Raw genomic sequence first — 21,671 nt, 5'->3', positions numbered from 1 at the left:
TTATTATGATAGCATTTTTCACAAATTGGTACTGTCATTTCGCTGGTTTGTTTCAGCAGAAATGATTTTGTCGGACATTTTGTATCAAGTTTTTATTGATCGAATTTGCAAAAATTAAAATAAAAATGCTCTGATTCTCAAAATCCAGTGAATGTGGATAGAATAAAACAGTTATTCCACTCAGTCTTGTCATACATGGCTTATAGCCATCACGGCTCTATGCGCCTCATCAGCTATCAGTTCATGTACGACTTGATTTTGTGGAATAACTTAAATATTAACTACATTTATTGTTGTGGAATGTCTGTGAGACAAGTTATTTTCTGTTACGTACATCATAGCAACTATAAGCAATCATTCCCTCAACAGCCTGTCTTTTTTTTTTTTTTTACTATGGAAAAATGTCTCTTCACAGAATGTTATTTTTGTGAAATAATTATGTTTTAATTTGATTTATTGTTTTAAAAAAATCCAAAAAACACGCTGGTGGATTAACAACTCTTAATTGCCCCATGTGTGAAATGAGTATGTCAATAAAACTCAAGTAAAGTATAAATGCCACAAACTAATACTTAAGTACCGTAAAAGTGTGAATGAAGAAGTAGAGTGTGTTCCAGCTGCTCCTCTGGTTAAAATATTATTTGGTCTTTTTTTTCCAGATGAACAAAAGCATTCTTCACATGTATTATGTACTTTCTTCAGGATAAAAACCAATGAATGAACTGAAAATGTCATGTAGTATTATCAAGGACAGGGTGTTCAACCAAAGTAAGTGCTCTTACTAAATGGCCAGTTCTCAGAATCATTCAAGATCGTCACAGGTTTCTGGTAATTGTAAATTTTATACAAGATTTATTCACGGATTCAGCTCTATTGCTACTCCTCTGACATGCTTAGTCTGGGATAAAAGCATTTCTCAAATGATTTATGTGCTTTCTTCAAGATCAATTCAACATCATTAAAGGACCTGGAACAGACCGAAGAACAGATTGTAAAATTGTAAATATTCACGAGTTTGAATTAGGACGGTCAGTCCATTAAAATATTTAATCACGATTAATTGAATTATTCTCCATAATTAACTCATGATTAATCACGAATTAATTGCACATGTTTTATCTGTTCTAAATGTACCTTAAAGGGATATTTTTCATGTTTTTGGGGACTGGGCATGAACAAATCTACTTGCTTTATGCAAATGTATGTGGCCAGGTCAGGAAGGATAAGGCTGCACACAGCAAAAATTATTTTTGTGGGTATTTTATTATTCCACTGCATTTCAGTGTTAAGTTTATAATGTTGAGGCTTTAGCACAATTCAGTGTGAACAAAACAATCTAGTATTTTCCACTAGTCTCTGTCAACTTCCAGCCTCAAACTACACAGTGGTGCTTGAAAATTTGTGAACCCTTTAGAATTTTCTATATTTCTGCATAAATGACCTAAAACATCATCAGATTTTCACACAAGTCCTAAAAGTAGATAAAGAGAGCCCAGTTAAACAAATGAGACAGAAATATGATACTTGGTCATTTATTTGACTTGGCCATTCCAAAACATTAACTTTATTCTTCTTTAACCATTCTTTGGTAGAACGACTTGTGTGCTTAGGGTCGTTGTCTTGCTGCATGACCCACCTTCTCTTGAGATTCAGTTCATGGACAGATGTCCTGACATTTTCCTTTAGAATTCACTGGTATAATTCAGAATTCATTGTTCCATCAATGAGGGCAAGCCGTCCTGGCCCAGATGCAGCAAAACAGGCCCAAACCATGAGACTACCACCACCATGTTTCACAGATGGGATAAGGTTCATATGCTGGAATGCAGTGTTTTCCTTTCTCCAAACATAACGCTTCTCATTTAAACCAAAAAGTTCTATTTTGGTCTCATCCGTCCACAAAACATTTTTCCAATAGCTTTTTGGCTTGTCCACGTGATCTTTAGCAAACTGCAGACGAGCAGCAATGTTCTTTTTGGAGAGCAGTGGCTTTCTCCTTGCAACCCTGCCATGCACACCATTGTTGTTCAGTGTTCTCCTGATGGTGGACTCATGAACATTAACATTAGCCAATGTGAGAGAGGCCTTCAGTTGCTTAGAAGTTACCCTGGGGTCCTTTGTGACCTTGTCGCCTATTACATGCCTTGCTCTTGGAGTGATCTTTGTTGGTCAACCACTCCTGGGGAGGATAACAATGGTCTTGAATTTCCTCCATTTGTACACAATGTGTCTGACTATGGATTGGTGGAGTCCAAACTCTTTCGAGATGGTTTTGTAACCTTTTCCAGCCTGATGAGCATCAGCAACACTTTTTCTGAGGTCCTCAGAAAATCTCCTTTGTTTGTCCCATGATACACTTCCACAAACATGTTGTGAAGATCAGACTTTGATAGATCCCTGTTCTTTAAATAAAACAGGGTGCCCACTCACACCTGATTGTCATCCCATTGATTGAAAACACCTGACTCTAATTTCACCTTCAAATTAACTGCTAATCCTAGAGGTTCACATACTTTTGCCACTAATATTGGATAATTTTCCTCAATAAATAAATGACCAAGTATAATATTTTTGTCTCATTTGTTTAACTGGGTCCTCTTTATCTACTTTTAGGACTTGTGTGAAAATCTAATGATGTTTTAGGTCATATTTATGCAGAAATATAGAAAATTCGAAAGAGTTCACAAACTTTCAAGCACCACTGTGCAATAAAATTAACTAAAGAAACTCTGTGATGTCGACTCTGGACAATAGTAGTGGCTATGTTTAAATAAAGAAAATAAAAATACAAAACCTAAATAAATAAATTTGTTCAGCCACACAGCTCATAAAGATGTTTTCCAGTAAAATGCAAAAACTCACTGGTACATGCATGAGCAAAAACTGCGTTTATAAACACTTTTACAGAAGTCACACATTTCTCAGAATAAAACAGACTCTCACTGCATGCTTACACACACACACACACACACACACCTGGACCTTAACACATCTCTTCTCCCCTCTGGAACATCAGAAGCATATAAAAACACACACATTTTATGTAAACAGTCAGAATCAGTCAGTCACTCAATCAACAACTTTATTAAAGTGTCAAACTTATAGCTGGCCACAAGTAGCCTAATAATTGGGGATACTAGCTATAAATAAATAAAATATGAAATATATACTGTACCTCTGTCTATAATATTAATTATAAACAGTAAATCTTAAATCCTAAAGGTAGACTGCCTTTCAGATTTTTCAAGTGTAGGTAATAAAAATAATTTTCCCCGACACCCAGTTATTTTTGTTTAGTGGACCGAAAGCTACTGAATTTGAATCACAGACTTCCAATTTTATTTGTTTTTTTAATAGAACAATTAATGAATTTAGGACCACGTGGCCCTAAATTCTCCGCTATTTTTTCCTGCTTCACCATGACCCAATTCAAGATACTACATCACGCATCACATGGTGGGCTTTCCCCGTTTGCGCAAGGCATTGTGGGATATACAAATTTGAAACAGAAAAGAAAAATGGAGGACGTGAGTGTGCGAATGAAACGTGAAAAACCAACTACAGTAACGGAAAGTGAGAAGAAAAGACGTTATGTTATATGCGAAGGAAAGGAAACACAGAACCAAACTAAAAAATATCGGTGGTCAGCAAGCACCTCGGTGTGATCGGCTGTTCGTTTCGCGACAGAATGATGGAACTGTCAGTGCACGGTCAAAGGTAAACCTGCACATGCACAAACACATGGACCTCCTCTGTCTGCTTGACTGCTTGAAGCGAGCGATTTCATGCACATTATTTGCTCGCGAATCCCCTCAAATTAAATAACTTCCCAGCCACAGAATGGCCTGATATTTTGTGAGCTATTACAGAAATAAACATGTATCACAATGAGCAAATTTCGTAGGGAACTAAATTTCACTGAATTTATGAAATCGAAAGGCCGTCTAGCTTTAAATATGCTATAAAACTTAATGAAAGTCCGAACTGTTATTCTTGACCAAAAAATAAATAGATATGAAGGAAATATTAAATAAATATTGACTCAAATCTCATCTCATCTCATTATCTCTAGCCGCATTATCCTGTTCTACAGGGTCGCAGGCAAGCTGGAGCCTATCCCAGCTGACTTCGGGTGAAAGGCGGGGTACAACCTGGACAAGTCGCCAGGTCATCACAGGGCCGACTCAAATCTATCATTTTAAATATATAAAATAAAATCTTAATTCTATATTAAAATGTTTAATATATATTTTAGGTAAAACTCATCAAATCTAAATCTCAGTATTAAATTCTATATTAATATGCCAATTGTTATATATTCTGTGGAGTGGAATCTTAACTTTGACTTGCAGAACATGAGGCACAGCTGCCTTGTGTTATAGATGTAAGATCCTTCTTTCTTATGCGACAATATACAACCCCAATTCCAAAAAAGTTGGGACAAAGTACAAATTGTAAATAAAAACGGAATGCAATGATGTGGAAGTTTCAAAATTCCATATTTTATTCAGAATAGAACATAGATGACATATCAAATGTTTAAACTGAGAAAATGTATCATTTAAAGAGAAAAATTAGGTGATTTTTAAATTTCATGACAACAACACATCTCAAAAAAGTTGGGACAAGGCCACGTTTACCACTGTGAGACATCCCCTTTTCTCTTTACAACAGTCTGTAAACGTCTGGGGACTGAGGAGACAAGTTGCTCAAGTTTAGGGATAGGAATGTTAACCCATTCTTGTCTAATGTAGGATTCTAGTTGCTCAACTGTCTTAGGTCTTTTTTGTCATATCTTCCATTTTATGATGCGCCAAATGTTTTCTATGGGTGAAAGATCTGGACTGCAGGCTGGCCAGTTCAGTACCCGGACCCTTCTTCTACGCAGCCATGATGCTGTAATTGATGCAGTATGTGGCTTGGCATTGTCTCATCTCATCTCATCTCATTATCTGTAGCCGCTTTATCCTGTTCTACAGGGTCGCAGGCAAGCTGGAGCCTATCCCAGCTGACTACGGGCGAAAGGCGGGGTACACCCTGGACAAGTCTCCAGGTCATCACAGGGCTGACACATAGACACAGACAACCATTCACACTCACATTCACACCTACGGTCAATTTAGAGTCACCAGTTAACCTAACCTGCATGTCTTTGGACTGTGGGGGAAACCGGAGCACCCAGAGGAAACCCACACGGACACGGAGAGAACATGCAAACTCCACACAGAAAGGCCCTCGCCAGCCACGGGGCTCGAACCCGGACCTTCTTGCTTCTCGCTAACCACTACACCACCGTGCTGCCCCGTTTCGCATTGTCATGTTGGAAAATGCAAGGTCTTCCCTGAAAGAGACGTCATCTGGATGGGAGCATATGTTGCTGTAGAACCTGGATATACCTTTCAACATTGATGGTGTCTTTCCAGATGTGTAAGCTGCCCATGCCACACTCACTAATACAACCCCATACCATCAGAGATGCAGACTTCTGAACTGAGCGCTGATAACAACTTGGGTCGTCCTTCTCCTCAATTAGTCCGAATGACACGGCGTCCCTGATTTCCATAAAGAACTTCAAATTTTGATTTGTCTGACCACAGAACAGTTTTCCACTTTGCCACAGTCCATTTTAAATGAGCCTTGGCCCAGAGAAGACGTCTGCGGTTCTGGATCATGTTTAGATACGGCTTCTTCTTTGAACTATAGAGTTTTAGCTGGCAACGGCGGATGGCACAGTGAATTGTGTTCACGGATCATGTTCTCTGGAAATATTCCTGAACCCATTTTGTGATTTCCAATACAGAAGCATGCCTGTATGCGATGCAGTGCCATCCAAGGGCCCGAAGATCACAGCCACCCAGTATGGTTTTCCGGCTTTGACCCTTACGCACAGAGATTCTTCCAGAGTCTCTGAATCTTTTGATGATATTATGCACTGTAGATGATGATATGTTCAAACTCTTTGCAATTTTACACTGTTGAACTCCTTTCTGATATTGCTCCACAATTTGTCGGCGCAGAATTAGGGGGATTGGTGATCCTCTTCCCATCTTTACTTCTGAGAGCCGCTACCACTCCAAGATGCTCTTTTTATACCCAGTCATATTAATGACCTATTGCCAATTGACCTAATGAGTTGCAATTTGGTCCTCCAGCTGCTCCTTTTTTGTACCTTTAACTTTTCCAGCCTCTTATTGCCCCTGTCCCAACTTTTTTGAGATGTGTTGCTGTCATGAAATTTCAAATGAGCTAATATTTGGCATGAAATTTCAAAATGTCTCACTTTCAACATTTGATATGTTGTCTATGTTCTATTGTGAATACAATATCAGTTTTTGAGATTTGTAAATTATTGCATTCCGTTTTTATTTACAATCTGTACTTTGTCCCAACTTTTTTGGAATCGGGGTTGTAAGTTGATTCTGTACATAAGTGCACTTTATCACTACTTAAGCCGACCAGCTATTTGCTACATCACTTGCTCGCTCATTGTTAGGGTTCACCCAGTCGGATACGGTCAAGTTACTTCTCGGGACCCCCACCCTCGCACCACCCAGACGTCTGGGGGGTTAGTCGCAAAGAAAGACAGGAACCCCAATGTAGTTCACATCTTTATTCGCAAGTTCCCCCAATTGGACAAGAATACAGAGGGTTATTATATACGAGTGTTATCTGTGTGTAAATGACATCACTGTTTGATATCTATGTGTGTGTGTGCATGAATGTGTGTGTCTATGGGGGGGTGTGAGTGAGTGGCATCATTTTGATATCTGTGTCTATGTGTGTGTGTGTGTGTGTGTGTGTGAGCAAGTCACATTTTAATGTTCAGATGTATGTGTGTGTGTGTTTGACTTGCGTGCCAATGAGCAGCTTGATCTTGGGGCAGGTCAAATAATCTCCATCAGTGTGTGTGTAAATCATAACATAATGACATATTTCTGATGACATGATAGCAAGGTACAAACAGATTTTAAAGGTCATTGCTTACGTACACCCCTTCAGGTCAGATATAACATAGGGCAATATGTACTTAAGATGGTGATGGAATTTTTAAACACAGATAATATGTCTAGTCTACGAAGTCAGAAATTAATGCCAAGTTAAACAGAAATAGTTTAAAGGATGAAAAGCTAAAATATTAAAATCATAATTTCTTAACACATGAATATGTGCTAAGTCAGCAAATTACATCTTGATTTAATCAGTATGTAGTAAGACAATCATAAGCAAAATAACAAATAAGAATGTCTTTAACAATCCTAAATTATATTCTGTAATTATAAAACTAACTTAAAACTATAAAACTAACTTAAATCATTGAATGCATCTTAGATCTAACAATTAAATCTAAATCACTGCCACAGTATATGCAATAGTCCAAAATAATAAAGGATCTTAAAAAGCTCTCCCATATACAGTCTTAACACTTTGTGCAGCAATAAGGCTAATACAAAACTATAACCTATAAAACTAACATGAATCATGGCTTTAAATTTAACTTTTAATCCCAAATACACGTTGGATATGCAGCTGTGGGTGTGTGTGACATCACTGCAGACCTTGCCGCCGTTCAGACACATCTCTGATCAATAATACACATTTCATATCAAAATAAACAAAATGTTCCCAAACAATGTCCAGCCGAGACATAAGGTCATTTTAACTGAACAGAAATTAATCCTTAATTTTGTCACAAATAAATTACTGCCTTCTTGGTCAAGAATTACAATTATTTATAAACCTACATATAAACCTACATAATAATAAAACCTAACAATCCCCCCCTTTGATAATAGTATCACTATTATCAAATCCTAGGATCATATATGATCATTATCACCTCATGATCATATATGTGATTACATCAAGAATTAATCTTGAGTTAATCTTTGCCCTTCTTGACGTATATTGGTGCTCAGAGGGTGGGCATGCCCGATCAGCCCTCGTCCCACCTCACCGGAGCTTAGAGAAACTCAAAACCTCTTAATTCGTCCCAAATACACGCTACTTCCTTCAGAGTAATTTGTTCTAAAACAGTGAGGGAAAATGAAATTAGACGGCATATCGACCTATAGTGAAAACAGAGTCCTGTAAGAATACAGAGTTTCAGAGCATAGAGATGTGTAATAATAGTAGAAAACGGCATCAGATGAAAGACATAACACATTCGTATGGTGTGCGCTTGTGCAGTCCAGTTAGCAAATTGCCAGAAGATGTTGCCTCGAAGTCCAGCTCGAGCGGGTAACCCTGCTCCGAGCAATGAAGTGGTCCAGAAGGCTCGGGCGGGTAACCCTGCCCCGAGCAAAGATGAAGCAGTCATGAAGGCTCGGGCGGGTAGCCCTGCCCCGAGCAACAATGAAGTCACGAAACCCGTGATGAGGACTGTCGTGGTTGTAGTGAGTATGATTGGTTCCAAACGGGGCACAAGATCTCTTCCCCTCTTTGTTCACAACGTCTTGAGGATTCTCAGTCAAATCTGTGTAGAGCTCAGAAATAGAGAGACAGAAAGAGAGAAAACAGAGACTGGAAAGGGACACAGAGAAAACGTTAATAGCAAACTTGTCATTGTAACGCAACTTTGTTATAGAGCCTTCTTCAATCGCGTGGCATGGATCCACTGTGGAAAAAGATCAGTTAAAACAGCAGTAAAAGTAATGGCAACTATGTCTGCAGGCCCACTATATTGTTCTCCCAATTGTCCAAATCGTTACTTTAAAAAGTCACACCAGCACCTGTCTCCCACGTGAAAGGGGTGTGTGGTGGAGATAATATTGTATTATTGACCTTGGTACAAATTTTATGCAACTTATCTATAAGGGCTGCAGAATACTCATCCATATGCATTTTCAAATCAGAGGTACCCGGAGCCGGAGTTCCCTTCTTCCAGGGGAGAGGGAAAGGTCTTCCAAAAATAATTTCTTGGTGTCACACGAATTTCAGCCAGAATGACTTATGGATTACAGAGCCAAACCTGTGTCCTGCATGGCCTTAATTAATTTGTCGATTAGTACGTTCTACGATACCAGAGGACTGAGGAATGTGAAAACACCAGTTTAGTTTAGATACTTACAAAGGTTTTGTGTGACTTTTGAGGTGAAACGGGTACCTTTGTCTGAGTCTATGGCATTTGAAACCCCATAACTATAACAATAATTATTATTATTGATTTCTTATTTTTATTGTTGTTGTTTTATTGTTCTGCTTTTATTGTTTGTTTTTCTTTTTTACTGTCCAGTGTCCTTGGGTACCTTGAAAGGCGATAAAAAAATGTATTAAATAAAATGTATTAGTATTATTATTATAACTAAGTACTATTTTTTTTTGCCAGAGTACGAGTAACTACCTTCGTGTTCTCTCAAGAACAGGGAAAAACTTCTACCCATTTAGAGAATTTGTCCACAATCAAGATGACAAAAATCAAATGAGAAAGGAAGAGCGTATGCCTCATGCAGAATATCAGGCAGTGAACACACAGAGTAACCACAGAGGTATGATAAATATCATAAATTATAAATATTATACACCGTTTAGAACAAGAACCATCAACAAAGAGTACTTCCCCCATCCCTAGAGGGCTGGAGGAGAGATCAGACCTGATACTAGTAGTATGTACGATTTTTAGACAGACAACATCAATGTCATCCCAAGTATCATCCCGAGAATTAAGGAGGCGTGCGAGAGCATGACCTACATTATCAAAAGAGGATGTGACACGAATTTCAAGATTGTTAGTAGAACAGAGAATAAATAGTCATATGTTAATTTAATTATCAATTAAATTACTGATAAATTAACTTAATGGGTCTGTACATTTTGCAACACCTGTTTAACTTGATGTGACGAGTGCAAGATCAATGGGTGAGACAAAACCAATTTTTCCACATCTAAAACCATCAAAGCACATGCAGAGACAGCCCCTAGACACGCAGGTAAGCCTTGAGCAACAATGTCTAATGTTTTGGATAAAAACGCACAATGCTGCAGTCCCCCCCCCCCCCCCCCCCCATGCTCCCCAGAGGCTGTGCCCTGGTGTTCACAGGCATAGAGGCGGAAGGGCTTGAAGTGATCAGGTAACCCCAGGGGCGGAACAAAGGGTGCTTCTGAGGGAGTGATAAGCGACGCGACCACCATAGTGTCAGTCCAGGTCAAAGGATGTTGCAGTGGATCGTGATGAGAGATTGCAAAACAGAGAAGCTTGTCATATAAAGAGCAGTCAGGGATCCATTTTCTGACCCAGAAAAGACCTCAGTGCATGTTTAGTTGCAGGGTGTTTTGTGTCTAGAATGACAGCCTTGAGAAAGTTCAAAACTTCAAAAGTTCAAATACTTAAGTGTCCATGCAATATTGCAGCTTGGTTCTGGAAACCTTAAAGCCCTTGTGCGCCACATGTTGGAGCAGGCGCAAGTGTCAGTGTCTTGGCAGATTTCTGGTGACTCAGCAGATACCAGAACACACAGACCACAGAGTCCTGAGGGAGGGAGAAGGTCACAGAGTGCGTTATGAATTTGAATTACAGCTGAAAAAAACAGCAGGAGAGTCAATGAAACCTTGAGTCCAAACACTATCTCCTCATGTGCGTGAAAAAAGGCAGAACAGAGATCATTAATGGAAAAACAGCAATGATGAGCAGGAACCTGTGACATTACAGAAGAAACAATCAATTCTTATGTAAATCTTGTGTAAAACGCCAGGTACCATCAGGTTTAGGTACTGGATTGACAGGTGTATTGTACGAGCTGGTGCACGATCTCACCACACCTTGCTCAAGAAGAGACTGTAGGATGACATCGATCCAAAGAGAGAGGTACTGCTTAACATAAACAGGATGCACATGAATATTGAATCATATTTTGTGTAGTTTCATGTCAATTCCATTTAAGTTCCAGGTTGCAGTGCAACAAAATGCGGAAAGGTTCAAGGACAATGAATACTTATACAAGCCAATGTATCATAATCATGATAATTTATGACGTTTTTTTCTTAATGTTTAAATAAAGATAAACCCAAGTCTCCAATTTATAAACACCACTGGAAGGAAAAAAAATTCTCCCTTTTTTTTCCTTTTTTTTTCTCAACATCCTTCAAGTAAACATTTGTTAACTCTGTTTCTTGCTGGAAAAAATTATGGTTAACTAAATACATTAAAAGCCTATCCATTCCATATCCTCTGTGGTTTTTAAAGGCAAAAGTATGGAGGTTTAAAACTCAGCCAACAGTTAATCAGACCATTTTATATCAATAGTTAAACATGTGTAAGCTTAGCCTCATAAGGAGCAATAAGTTTAAAGAAAGAAATGTAAAACAGGGCAAATTGAAATGACGAACAATTTCATTGAATGTATTTGAATAAAACTGAATAGCTGATAAGCACTTTTTGTTGGATTCGATATGTGACAGAGACTCAAAATACATTTTTAATTCAATTAACAGTATTAATGGGAATGAGAATTGGTTATCTTGGACATTTTGACTTTATGTATATGGAATTTACCTAGTAATATAAAGAGATTACTTATTAAATTTCTTATTGTGTGAGAAAGTGCCAAAAATAATGATTTTCTCTGCCCATTGCAGATTTCTGTGTGTCCTTGTCTGCTATGCTTGCATGGATGGTTGTTTATATTATTGCTATCTGTAACAGTCTGGGAGTCTTATCTCAATGTTGACTGAGAAAAGAGACAGAGCATATTGCTACGGAACAATTATTCAAAATATTATATTTATAATAGGACGACAATTATTCAAAAAAAATGTCAAAAATGAAGTAAAGAGCGGGTTAGCTCGCTGTTGATCGAATTTCATGTTTCCCAGACAAGACAAGTCCACATTTCGCTAAAACGCGTTAGAAACAGGAGTATATAGGATATTTAAAGGTTAGAATTACATATGATTAATAAAAATACCACTACACGATCAGTTTTAAAATGTTTTAGATCAACATTAAACATTAGGTTAAACATTAAACTTTTCGGCATTTCCATTCACAAGTAGGGTAAATATATTTGATGCCTTTTATTACACCTTTTCCATATCTGTTCTCTCCCATCTAGTGCGCATGCCTAGCTCACAAGCATTATGGGAACTGGAGTTCTAATGCTATTAACAAATAATCATCACAATTTTGCAGTCACATACTTCTGTCTTAGTTTTAACTACTTCATATTCATCATTTATAAGATCTAGACATGAAACTGCATTAATAGCTGCACTATTAATTATTAAAACACATTAATCGTCTTGTAGAGTGCTCAGGGACCTGTTCAGAGATCACCTCGCGGACCACTCGCGACTTTCCAGTTACAAGTTTCGGACTATCCACACACAATGAATATAAAATAAAATACAGATGATCTACTCACCAAAAGCTGAAACTAAAAGAAGCAGATTTTTCCTCTATTGAGGGAAGAGGATCTCTTCTCTCCTCCCGTAACAGTGATGAGATTCACAAACGATTCAGATCTTTTTCGGGACAAAACATAAAAATGACTCGATCAAGCGAATCGATACAGACGCATGGACTGCATTTGTTGAGTTCATGCACACGTAATGGTTTGAGGAAAGTTCATACTTTAATTTCATGCAGCATGAAAGTGTGATTATTGTTTACAATTTGAAAACAGGAATACAAATAAGGTTTCCGTAGATTCTGAGTCAAGAATCAAGTAAATTGATTCACACGCATGCGAGTTTGTTCTAAAGAATTGATTCAGTGAAGCTTTCGTTGAGATCATAATGAATATACAGAATGTCCGTATTTTATACGGATTTGATTTAATAAACATAGTATATGGGCGTACAAATAAAGTTATACGGATTCTTTTTAACAAAAAAAACTTCAATATTTATTTAGAGCTATAATCAATTCCCACGATGATAAAAGAGCACATAACATTTACACTTTGCGTTTTTTTTGTCAAACATTGAAGCTTTGTATTCATTCTTAAAGTTTATTGTTATTAATACTGAATAAAAAGTACCTGGGATATATCATTGTTAATTATCATTCAAATTTTAGGTAAATCATTTTAATTTGCATCTTATAAGGATTTTATAAGGGAAATAAGGATTTTGGAAGTTGGTTATACAGGTTTGATTGACCAAAGGTTTGACATTTATGCACACCAGGAACACAGTTCTGACTGTTCATGTCCAGAGTACTGATTTGTTGTTTCATTATTTTGTGCATATCCAGTAATGCCTTATATAAATGCTAAAACAATAAAAGATACATTACTCAGCTCCTAGAGATTGCAAATACCTGAATGAGGATAAATCAAAACTGAGCCAGCCAAATTGTCTAGAATTTGTGTAGAATGCTAAACCACAGCAATTCATCCAATCCCGTGGGTTTTTTCTCGGGGTCTGGGTACCTTAATACAATACAATTTTCCCCCCATGGTGGCATGAAGGAATCAGTCCCGAGATTAATTAGGGTAATTATTATGGGTTTAGCATAAAAAGCGCGCTCTTCCCATGACAGCTCCTTCACTTCATGAGGATCACCTTCCCGTAAACAAATTACGAGGATAGCCTTCCCGTGCTTTTACATGAGGTTAACCAATCTTCCCGTGGCTCTTCCACGAGGCTCACCAAAAAACATCCCGTAAACAAAAGTCTACGAGGATCCCCAAAATAAAAACATCCCGTAAACAAAAGTCTACACGGTTCACCAACATAAAAGCATCGTCCCGTGCCTATACACGAGGATTACCAATAAAAACATAACCAAAATAATAAACAACTGGGTTTTTTTCTGATACTTCCAACCAGGTGGAAGTCCCCCCCAACTAATCAATTAATTAACCCCTGATTGGAAGTATCCCACTTCTGACACCAAATTGTTAGGGTTCACCCAGTTGGATACGGTCAAGTTACTTCTCGGGACCCCCGCCCTCGCACCACCCAGACATCTGGGGCGTTAGTCGCAAAGAAAGACAGGAACCCCAATGTAGTTCACATCTTTTTTCGCAAGTTCCCCCAATTGGACAAGAATACAGAGGGTTATTATATACGAGTGTTATCTGTGTGTAAATTACATCACTGTTTGATATCTATGTGTGTGTGTGCATGAATGTGTGTATGTGTGTGTCTATGGGGGGTGTGAGTGAGTGACATCATTTTGATATCTGTGTCTATGTGTGTGTGTGTGTGTGTGTGTGTGTGTGTGTGTGTGTGTGTGTGTGTGTGAGCAAGTCACATTTTAATTACATCACTGTTCTGATGGAATGTTCAGATGTATGTGTGTGTGTTTGACTTGCGTGCCAGTGAGCAGCTTGATCTTGGGGCAGGTCAAATAATCTCCATCAGTGTGTGTGTAAATCATAACATAATGACATATTTCTGATGACATGATAGCAAGGTACAAACAGATTTTAAAGGTCATTGCTTACGTACACCCCTTCAGGTCAGATATAACATAGGGCAATATGTACTTAAGATGGTGATGGAATTTTTAAACACAGATAATATGTCTAGTCTACGAAGTCAGAAATTAATGCCAAGTTAAACAGAAATAGTTTAAAGGATGAAAAGCTAAAATATTAAAATCATAATTTCTTAACACATGAATGTGTGCTAAGTCAGCAAATTACATCTTGATTTAATCAATATGTAGTAAGACAATCATAAGCAAAATAACAAATAAGAATATGTCTTTAACAATCCTAAATTATATTCTGTAATTATAAAACTAACTTAAAACTATAAAACTAACTTAAATCATTGAATGCATCTTAGATCTAACAATTAAATCTAAATCACTGCCACAGTATATGCAATAGTCCAAAATAATAAAGGATCTTAAAAAGCTCTCCCATATACAGTCTTAACACTTTGTGCAGCAATAAGGCTAATACAAAACTATAAACTATAAAACTAACATGAATCATGGCTTTAAATTTAACTTTTAATCCCAAATACACGTTGGATATGCAGCTGTGGGTGTGTGTGACATCATTGCAGACCTTGGCACCGTTCAGACACATCTCTGATCAATAATACACATTTCATATCAAAATAAACAAAATGTTCCCAAACAATGTCCAGCCGAGACATAAGGTCATTTTAACTGAACAGAAATTAATCCTTAATTTTGTCACAAATAAATTACTGCCTTCTTGGTCAAGAATTACAATTATTTATAAACCTACATATAAACCTACATAATAATAAAACCTAACACTCATGCTACATCACTTCCTGATTTCCCAAATGATGGGGGAGGGGGCACAGAATGCACATGCATTAATTGCACATCAAAAAAAATTAATGCCGTTAAAAGGAATTTGCGTTAACGCATTATCGCATTATGGTTTAAATATATATGCTTTGCTGATCTGTAGGACAGCTGTGGGATCGTGATTATGAGTGACAAGCTTCTCTAAGACAATCCCCAAGCAGCCTCATGTCTCGCAGATCTTGGGTTGATAGTAGAGCATCTTCTCTCTCTCAGATCATCCAGATGACACTGACTACTTCTGAAGGATGTCACAGGCCATTTCCTGGTCTGACACTGATGTAGCATCAAAGGCGTATTTCTGCTCCATTCCAGTGACACTCCCTGCAGTCCTCTGTATGATCACTGTCATCGCCCAAATGCAGGCAGAGACATGACCATGTTTTTTTTTTCTTTGTTTTTTTTTTTTACTATATATTAATCTGTTCATTCCAAGCTACTTATGTGCACTATGTTGCGGAGGATAAAAGCTGACACATGATACTAAGCTGACATCTATGAACAGTTTTTAGCTGATGAGAACTGCTTCAATCCTTATCGGACTCCACTAGCAGGATTTGAAAAGAGAGAGATGCAGTGAAGTAGTCAAATATTTAGACAGTTTTGTCAGGTTGTAATGCACATGAGCAAACAAGCAAACAAAACAGCCTGCTTATATTTAAAATAGATTTTTTTTTTCAGTGTTTTACATCTATCCCCTAACAGGATTTGAGGATTTCCATAAAGCAAGACAAATCACATTTAAACACAGCTCTGGAACATAAACAGATTGATACGTGACTGTTTTTAATAAGAAATATGTTATACACTATATAATGTGACCAGCTTTGTTGGAGAAGGTTGTGGTTTCACCTCCATTTATTTCTTTGTCTGTTCCCAATGTAACTCAAAAACTAGTGAACAGATTTGGGTGAAATTTGGAGGAAAGGTGGAGCATGGGCCAAGGAATAATTGATTAGATTTTGATGCAAATCTGGACATGTATGTGCATCCAGCATCTGGATATGCATGCAGAGCCAGGATTTTTTTTTTTTTTTACTTTTCCCAATGTAACTGAAAAAGTAGTGAACGGATTTGGATGAAATTTGGTGTACAGCTTTAGTATTATCCTAGGTTTCAATGATTTGATTTTTCATGTTGTTGATATGTGGCTTGGTGGAGGTACGCACTCTACCAAGTGCCCTTCTAGTTCAGGAACTGTTATAGAAGTAGTATTAATTATTTACAATGAAACTAACAGGAAAGGAATGTATAGTCGCAGTCAGAAGTTTATATATATGAACATGAATCTCGCGCATGGGTTTTCACTTATTTCTTTGAACTGTTTGATTGTATTTTCATAGTTACATTGATTTGTACAACATCTCTCTTTCTTAGAAAAAAAATAAGAATTTGGTGTACTGTCAGGGTGCAGGCATTTACGGATGCAGGCGCAGGGGAGAGTGGGAGAAGCAAACTGTAGACAGAGCCAAAACAGTAGACAAGAAGCGTAGTCAAAGAAACGGGCGGAGGTCGGTCGATCGGCAAACTGGATAACGTAGACGAGACTAAGAGACATGGTTGAGGTAAACATAAACAAAAGTCAAATACTAGAAGGCAGGCAGAAAGTAAATGGCTTGGTAACGACAGGAAGGAAACACTGAACAATACTTCGCAGTGAGTGAAAGTGACAGTGGTGTTTATATAGGGTTGTTGATAATGACGATAATGAGAGACTGGTGCATTTAATAAGCTGGAGACAGAGGGCGCTGTGGTTCTTGGGCATTGTAGTTCATGTTTGAAGGCTGTTTTGAGCTTGTGTTGTCAACGCTTTTACTGACGTACTGTATCACGTGCCCTTCTAGTTGATCCTGTGTTGATTTCAGAAAACCAAAAATAAATTAAAACTAATTTTATTTGTTTGTTTTTTTTGTTTAATTTATATTGGGTCTTTTGAAATCAACACAGGATCAACTAGAAGGGCATGTGATAGAATGCGTACCTCTGCCAAGCCAGGTATTAGAATGTCCAGATGTTTTCTATGTTTACATACATATCTGGATTTGCATCAAAATCTAATCAGTTGTTCCTTGGCCCATGGCCCACCTTTCCTCAGAATTTCATCAAAATCCATTCACTACTTTTTGAGTTACACTGGGAACAGACAAACAAATGAAAAGTTGTGCAGCACATGATACTTGTGAAAATCACAAAGAAACGGAAGTTATGGCTGATTAGGTGTTTTTACAAGATTTGACCTTGGTGACCTTGACCTTTGACCTTGACCCACCAAAAACTAATGATGTCTTTGTGTGACCCTAATGAGTTGTCCTGTGTATTTTGGTGAAGATTGGCCAAGAAATGACGATGCTAGAGCACCAACAAACAAACAAACGGACAGGTCAACATACTTGCAAAAATCTCAGATTTTCGCAAGGAACAAAGGGGAAATTATAATCTTCAACAAAGTTGGTGGAGGTAAAAATCGTGAACCCAGTATCATGAATCGAATCGAATTATGAATTAGGTAAATCGTTCCATGCCTAATGTCTGTAGATTAAGACCTCAGTGCTACTGCTGAAGAAACATAGCAAACTTCCTTGCATTTACATTTGCATTCACATCAAGTCATTTGGCCAAAGCTTTTATCCAGAACAACTTGCAAAACATGCAAATAGCTGAAGGCGAATTGATCTACTAAATCTGTAAGGATTCATAAAGGTTCATCATGCCAGTGCAAGAAACGTATATGGTTCTCCAAGTACATAATTATCATAAAGCCTGAGTCATATAACTTATTTAACATTTAGTCCACAAAATCAAGTCATACATGAGCTGATAAGCTATAAGCCATGTACAACGAGATTGAGTGGAATAACTGTTTTATTCTATCCACATTCACTGGATTTTGAGAAACAGAGCATTTTTATTATTTTTTGCAAATTTGATAAATAAAAACTTTATACAAAACGTCCGACAAAATCATTTCCATATAGAATGTAAACAAACCAGCAAAATGTCAGGAGCAATTTGTGAAAAATGCTATGATAATAATAATTTTTAAAAAAAGATACATTCTTATCATCAAATACTTTTATTCCATATTTTGTTGCTTTTTTTTTCGAGTTTTGCTTTTGAGTAGTTTTTATTTCATCCTTGGTTGGTTCACCAACATGCTCCGCCATTTTGTTTTTCTCTCATGGTATATGAGCTGATATCCTAGTAGTAGAGTAGCCAATCAGTGCATGCGATTGCTCATATTCAGTGAACGTGGATAGAATAAATACCAATATACAAAGACGATTACAAAGGAAGTAAGTGCAAAAGTCAAAGTAAATCCAGAAGAGCAATGCAACAATATTTCACCTACTTCAACGTACAGTACAACTCCCCAGTAACAAAATCTAGACGAGGATATACTCTAAAGATCTGCAGTAAAACAACACAGCATGTGCTTTTGTAATTCAGTAATCAATAACTGACAAAAAAAAAACTGCTGGCCAAACTGCTGAATGAAAACCAAGTCATCTTTTAGGTCTTTGCTTTAGTTAGCTCTTCAGTATGCTTTTAAATTATGGCTTTTTATCGATCCAGGTGTCTAGAGGCTTATAGCCCTCAATTCAGGCCCCACTAAGGGAGTAGATTTATAAAAATCACAATCAATTTTGCAGGATTTGAAGAACAACATTTATATAGTCTTTACCTCCTGAGAATCAATAAGGTCAACCAGGCTCATTCTGTATTGTGTAAAAAATCACTGTGCTAATCAAATATGACCTGTTTCATTGAGGAATCTCTTCCTAGAGGACTATGTCAGAGGTGTTACTCTGATGTGAATAGCTTGTTTTTCTCTTTAATTTTTTTTCTCAGCTGAGCCAGTGGTGATTAAGATGTACAACCAGACTTGAGAAAGAAAACAAGATATAGCGAAATTAAAAACACTATGTAGGGAGGCTCTGTGTGTTTTGTTTGCTGTTTTGAAGCCTGGATTAAATGATGCATATAAAAAAGATGCATGAAGATAAGACCAGATCTCTATCACGTGATGTGTTGAGTTTTGTGATGCTTGTGTTTCCTCTGCATGTGCAGTGAAGACGGATCAGCTCCAGACAATCAAGCGTGAGCTGACTCAGATCAAGCTGAAGATCGACTCTCTCCTGGGCCGTCTGGAGAAGATAGAGAAGCAGCAGAGAGCCGAGGCGGGTAAGGCGGGGAGGTGGGGACCTGCCAGAGACAAACAGGAGTTGCTCAGGGAGGAGGGGAGTAAATGAAGATCGCATACAAACAATCAATCTCTCTGACAGGCTGGGAGATATCAGTCCCAAGTGCTATGTCATAATAGTGCTTATGTGACAACATGGTGATATAAGAGGGCTTTTTTTATATAAAGTGCCACAAGCAGAGGATCTATGACAGAACGGGCGGGGTGGGGATGGGGGAGACTTTAGCTCATATACATCCAGAAATCCAGAGCATGTTTGGAGGAATCTCACATCTTATGCCATATTTATTATAGAAGAACAGTTTGTTCAAAGAAACATGGAGTTTATTCCAGTTTACTATATTTATGTTTAAAATATACTTGGAAAGAAATACACTACTCGCCAAGTATGTTTACAGTTTTTGGTAACATGCTACTGTGCTTAAGAGTGATGTTATGTAAGGGATAATGAACAGCAAGCCAGTCATTATTGCAAAATACACCTTGACAGGGTGATGCAAGACTTGAATCACCTTAAAGGGGTTTATTTCACAATGATGATGAAGTTCATCCATTGGAGTCGAAGATGACCATGACCTCAATTTGGTGGGTGGCAGTTGTGGGTCCGGAGGTGATTGATGAGGCCAATCCGGGCTTTGAAGGTACGCCCACATGTTGACATTCCACATGCCAAGGTTGAGTACCTTCACTATCTCATTTGTTGTATTTCAACCACTGAGTGGGATCCCCGCTAGCCACGGTGTGCTGGCCAGGGTGAGGTGAAGCAGGCTGTGTTTGGGGCACCTTTTCTAGCCCCTTCCTCCATGGAGGTGAGCAGAGCGAATCCTAAACAGGGCTGCTTCTTCGTTCCAGCAGAGAGCGACTCAATGCCCTGGGTCACCTGTGTGCAGGTTCGTGACTACAGCTTCCAGTGTTTCCACACCTGCTGCTTCGCCACTTGCCCATCACCACAGGACTTCAATTTGAATTTGAAGTCATGACTTGAGCGTGACTTGGATTAGAGTGAGGCAGAGTTGCGCAGCCGTCAGCCCCACTCTCTTCTCCCGACCTAACTGGGTCCAGGGGCAAGACAGAATCAAGACAGCTGGAGCTAGGTCAGGATGCAGTGGATGGCCAACAGAGTTCTATGTATTGCACTGTGCCCTGATCGCACTCCACAAATGCTTTGCTGGGTCCACCTTCCTGCCTGTTGAACCACCAGGTGGTGGGCTCCTCCGCGCAGTCTGTCGAGTCCAGTCTTCAGTTGTAAACAGTGTTGTCGTTGAGTCGCTAAACCTCGAGTCCGAGTCCAGTCTCAAGTCCCCAGTGTTCAAGTCCAAGTCAAGTCCAAGCCATTAAAAAATTGAGTCGAGTCCACTATTGATTCAGAGTCGAGTCCGAGAACAAGACTGCAACCGCACCATTTGACGGTGGCTGTTTCAGCGTCATTAAGATTAGTTTGTTCCTGAACATGACGTATGAACAAGTGAACGTGCATTCTCTTTGTCAGGGAGTGTGAAGTATTCTGTCAGAGATGGTTGGGAGACGGAAGTAAGTTCAGAAGGTGTGTTTTTAAATACAAGTGAAGACGGGTAAACAATCCAGAATGGCAGACAAAATCATAAAACAGTGAAACAGGCAATAGGTCAAGTGAGGCACAAACAGGCTATCATAGACTCGGCAGAATCAAAGACAAGAAACAGGAAATCAGGGATCAGGAAACCAAACGAGGAAATAAGACTCAGTATCGTGTCAGCAACGCAACTCAATACTTCAAAAAATAAGTGTGTTTTCACAGTTTTTATATAGGCGCACTGATTGCACTTAATCATGTGCAGGTGCGAGTCGTTTACGGCATGTGCGAGGTCCGGAACGTACCCGAGTGTCTATCTGATGCAGGCACCAAGGCGCGCAGGTGTGACACTCTTGCATGAAATTAGTACAAAATTAATGTAGATATAAATATCTTAAGCCACATTATTATGGCATGTTACAAAAATCAGTGCTCAAGTCCAAGTCGAGTCATGAGTCCTTAAAATTAAGGCATGAGTCGGACTCGAGTCTGAGTCCTGGACTCAAGTACTACAAGCCTGGTCGTAACCCTGACCAGGGGGAACCAGGGGTTGCTAGTGCACCACCCCAGGCTAGTGGAGAGAAGGAGACACCTTACTACTCCATTGCATGGTGGTCAAGGATGGCACATACCCACTGCCCTATATTTTGACCATTTTTGTGTCAAATTATTGATCTCATTAGCAA

General features: G+C 38.4%; 1 protein-coding gene across 1 annotated transcript in view; it reads left to right on the top strand.

Moving 5' to 3' along the window:
- Positions 1-21,671, top strand: part of LOC132887112 (RNA-binding Raly-like protein) — a 582,616-nt gene that overhangs the window by 548,908 nt on the left and 12,037 nt on the right. The window contains exon 6 of the mRNA XM_060922495.1: positions 19,301-19,414. Coding sequence (XP_060778478.1) covers positions 19,301-19,414 — 114 coding nt within the window. The remainder of the gene's footprint in view (positions 1-19,300; positions 19,415-21,671) is intronic.

This window comes from Neoarius graeffei, chromosome 5, assembly GCF_027579695.1.
Source record: "Neoarius graeffei isolate fNeoGra1 chromosome 5, fNeoGra1.pri, whole genome shotgun sequence".
NCBI lineage: Eukaryota > Metazoa > Chordata > Actinopteri > Siluriformes > Ariidae > Neoarius > Neoarius graeffei.
Note: the sequence above shows the minus strand (reverse complement) of the source record. Positions and strands in the feature narration are given on the sequence as shown.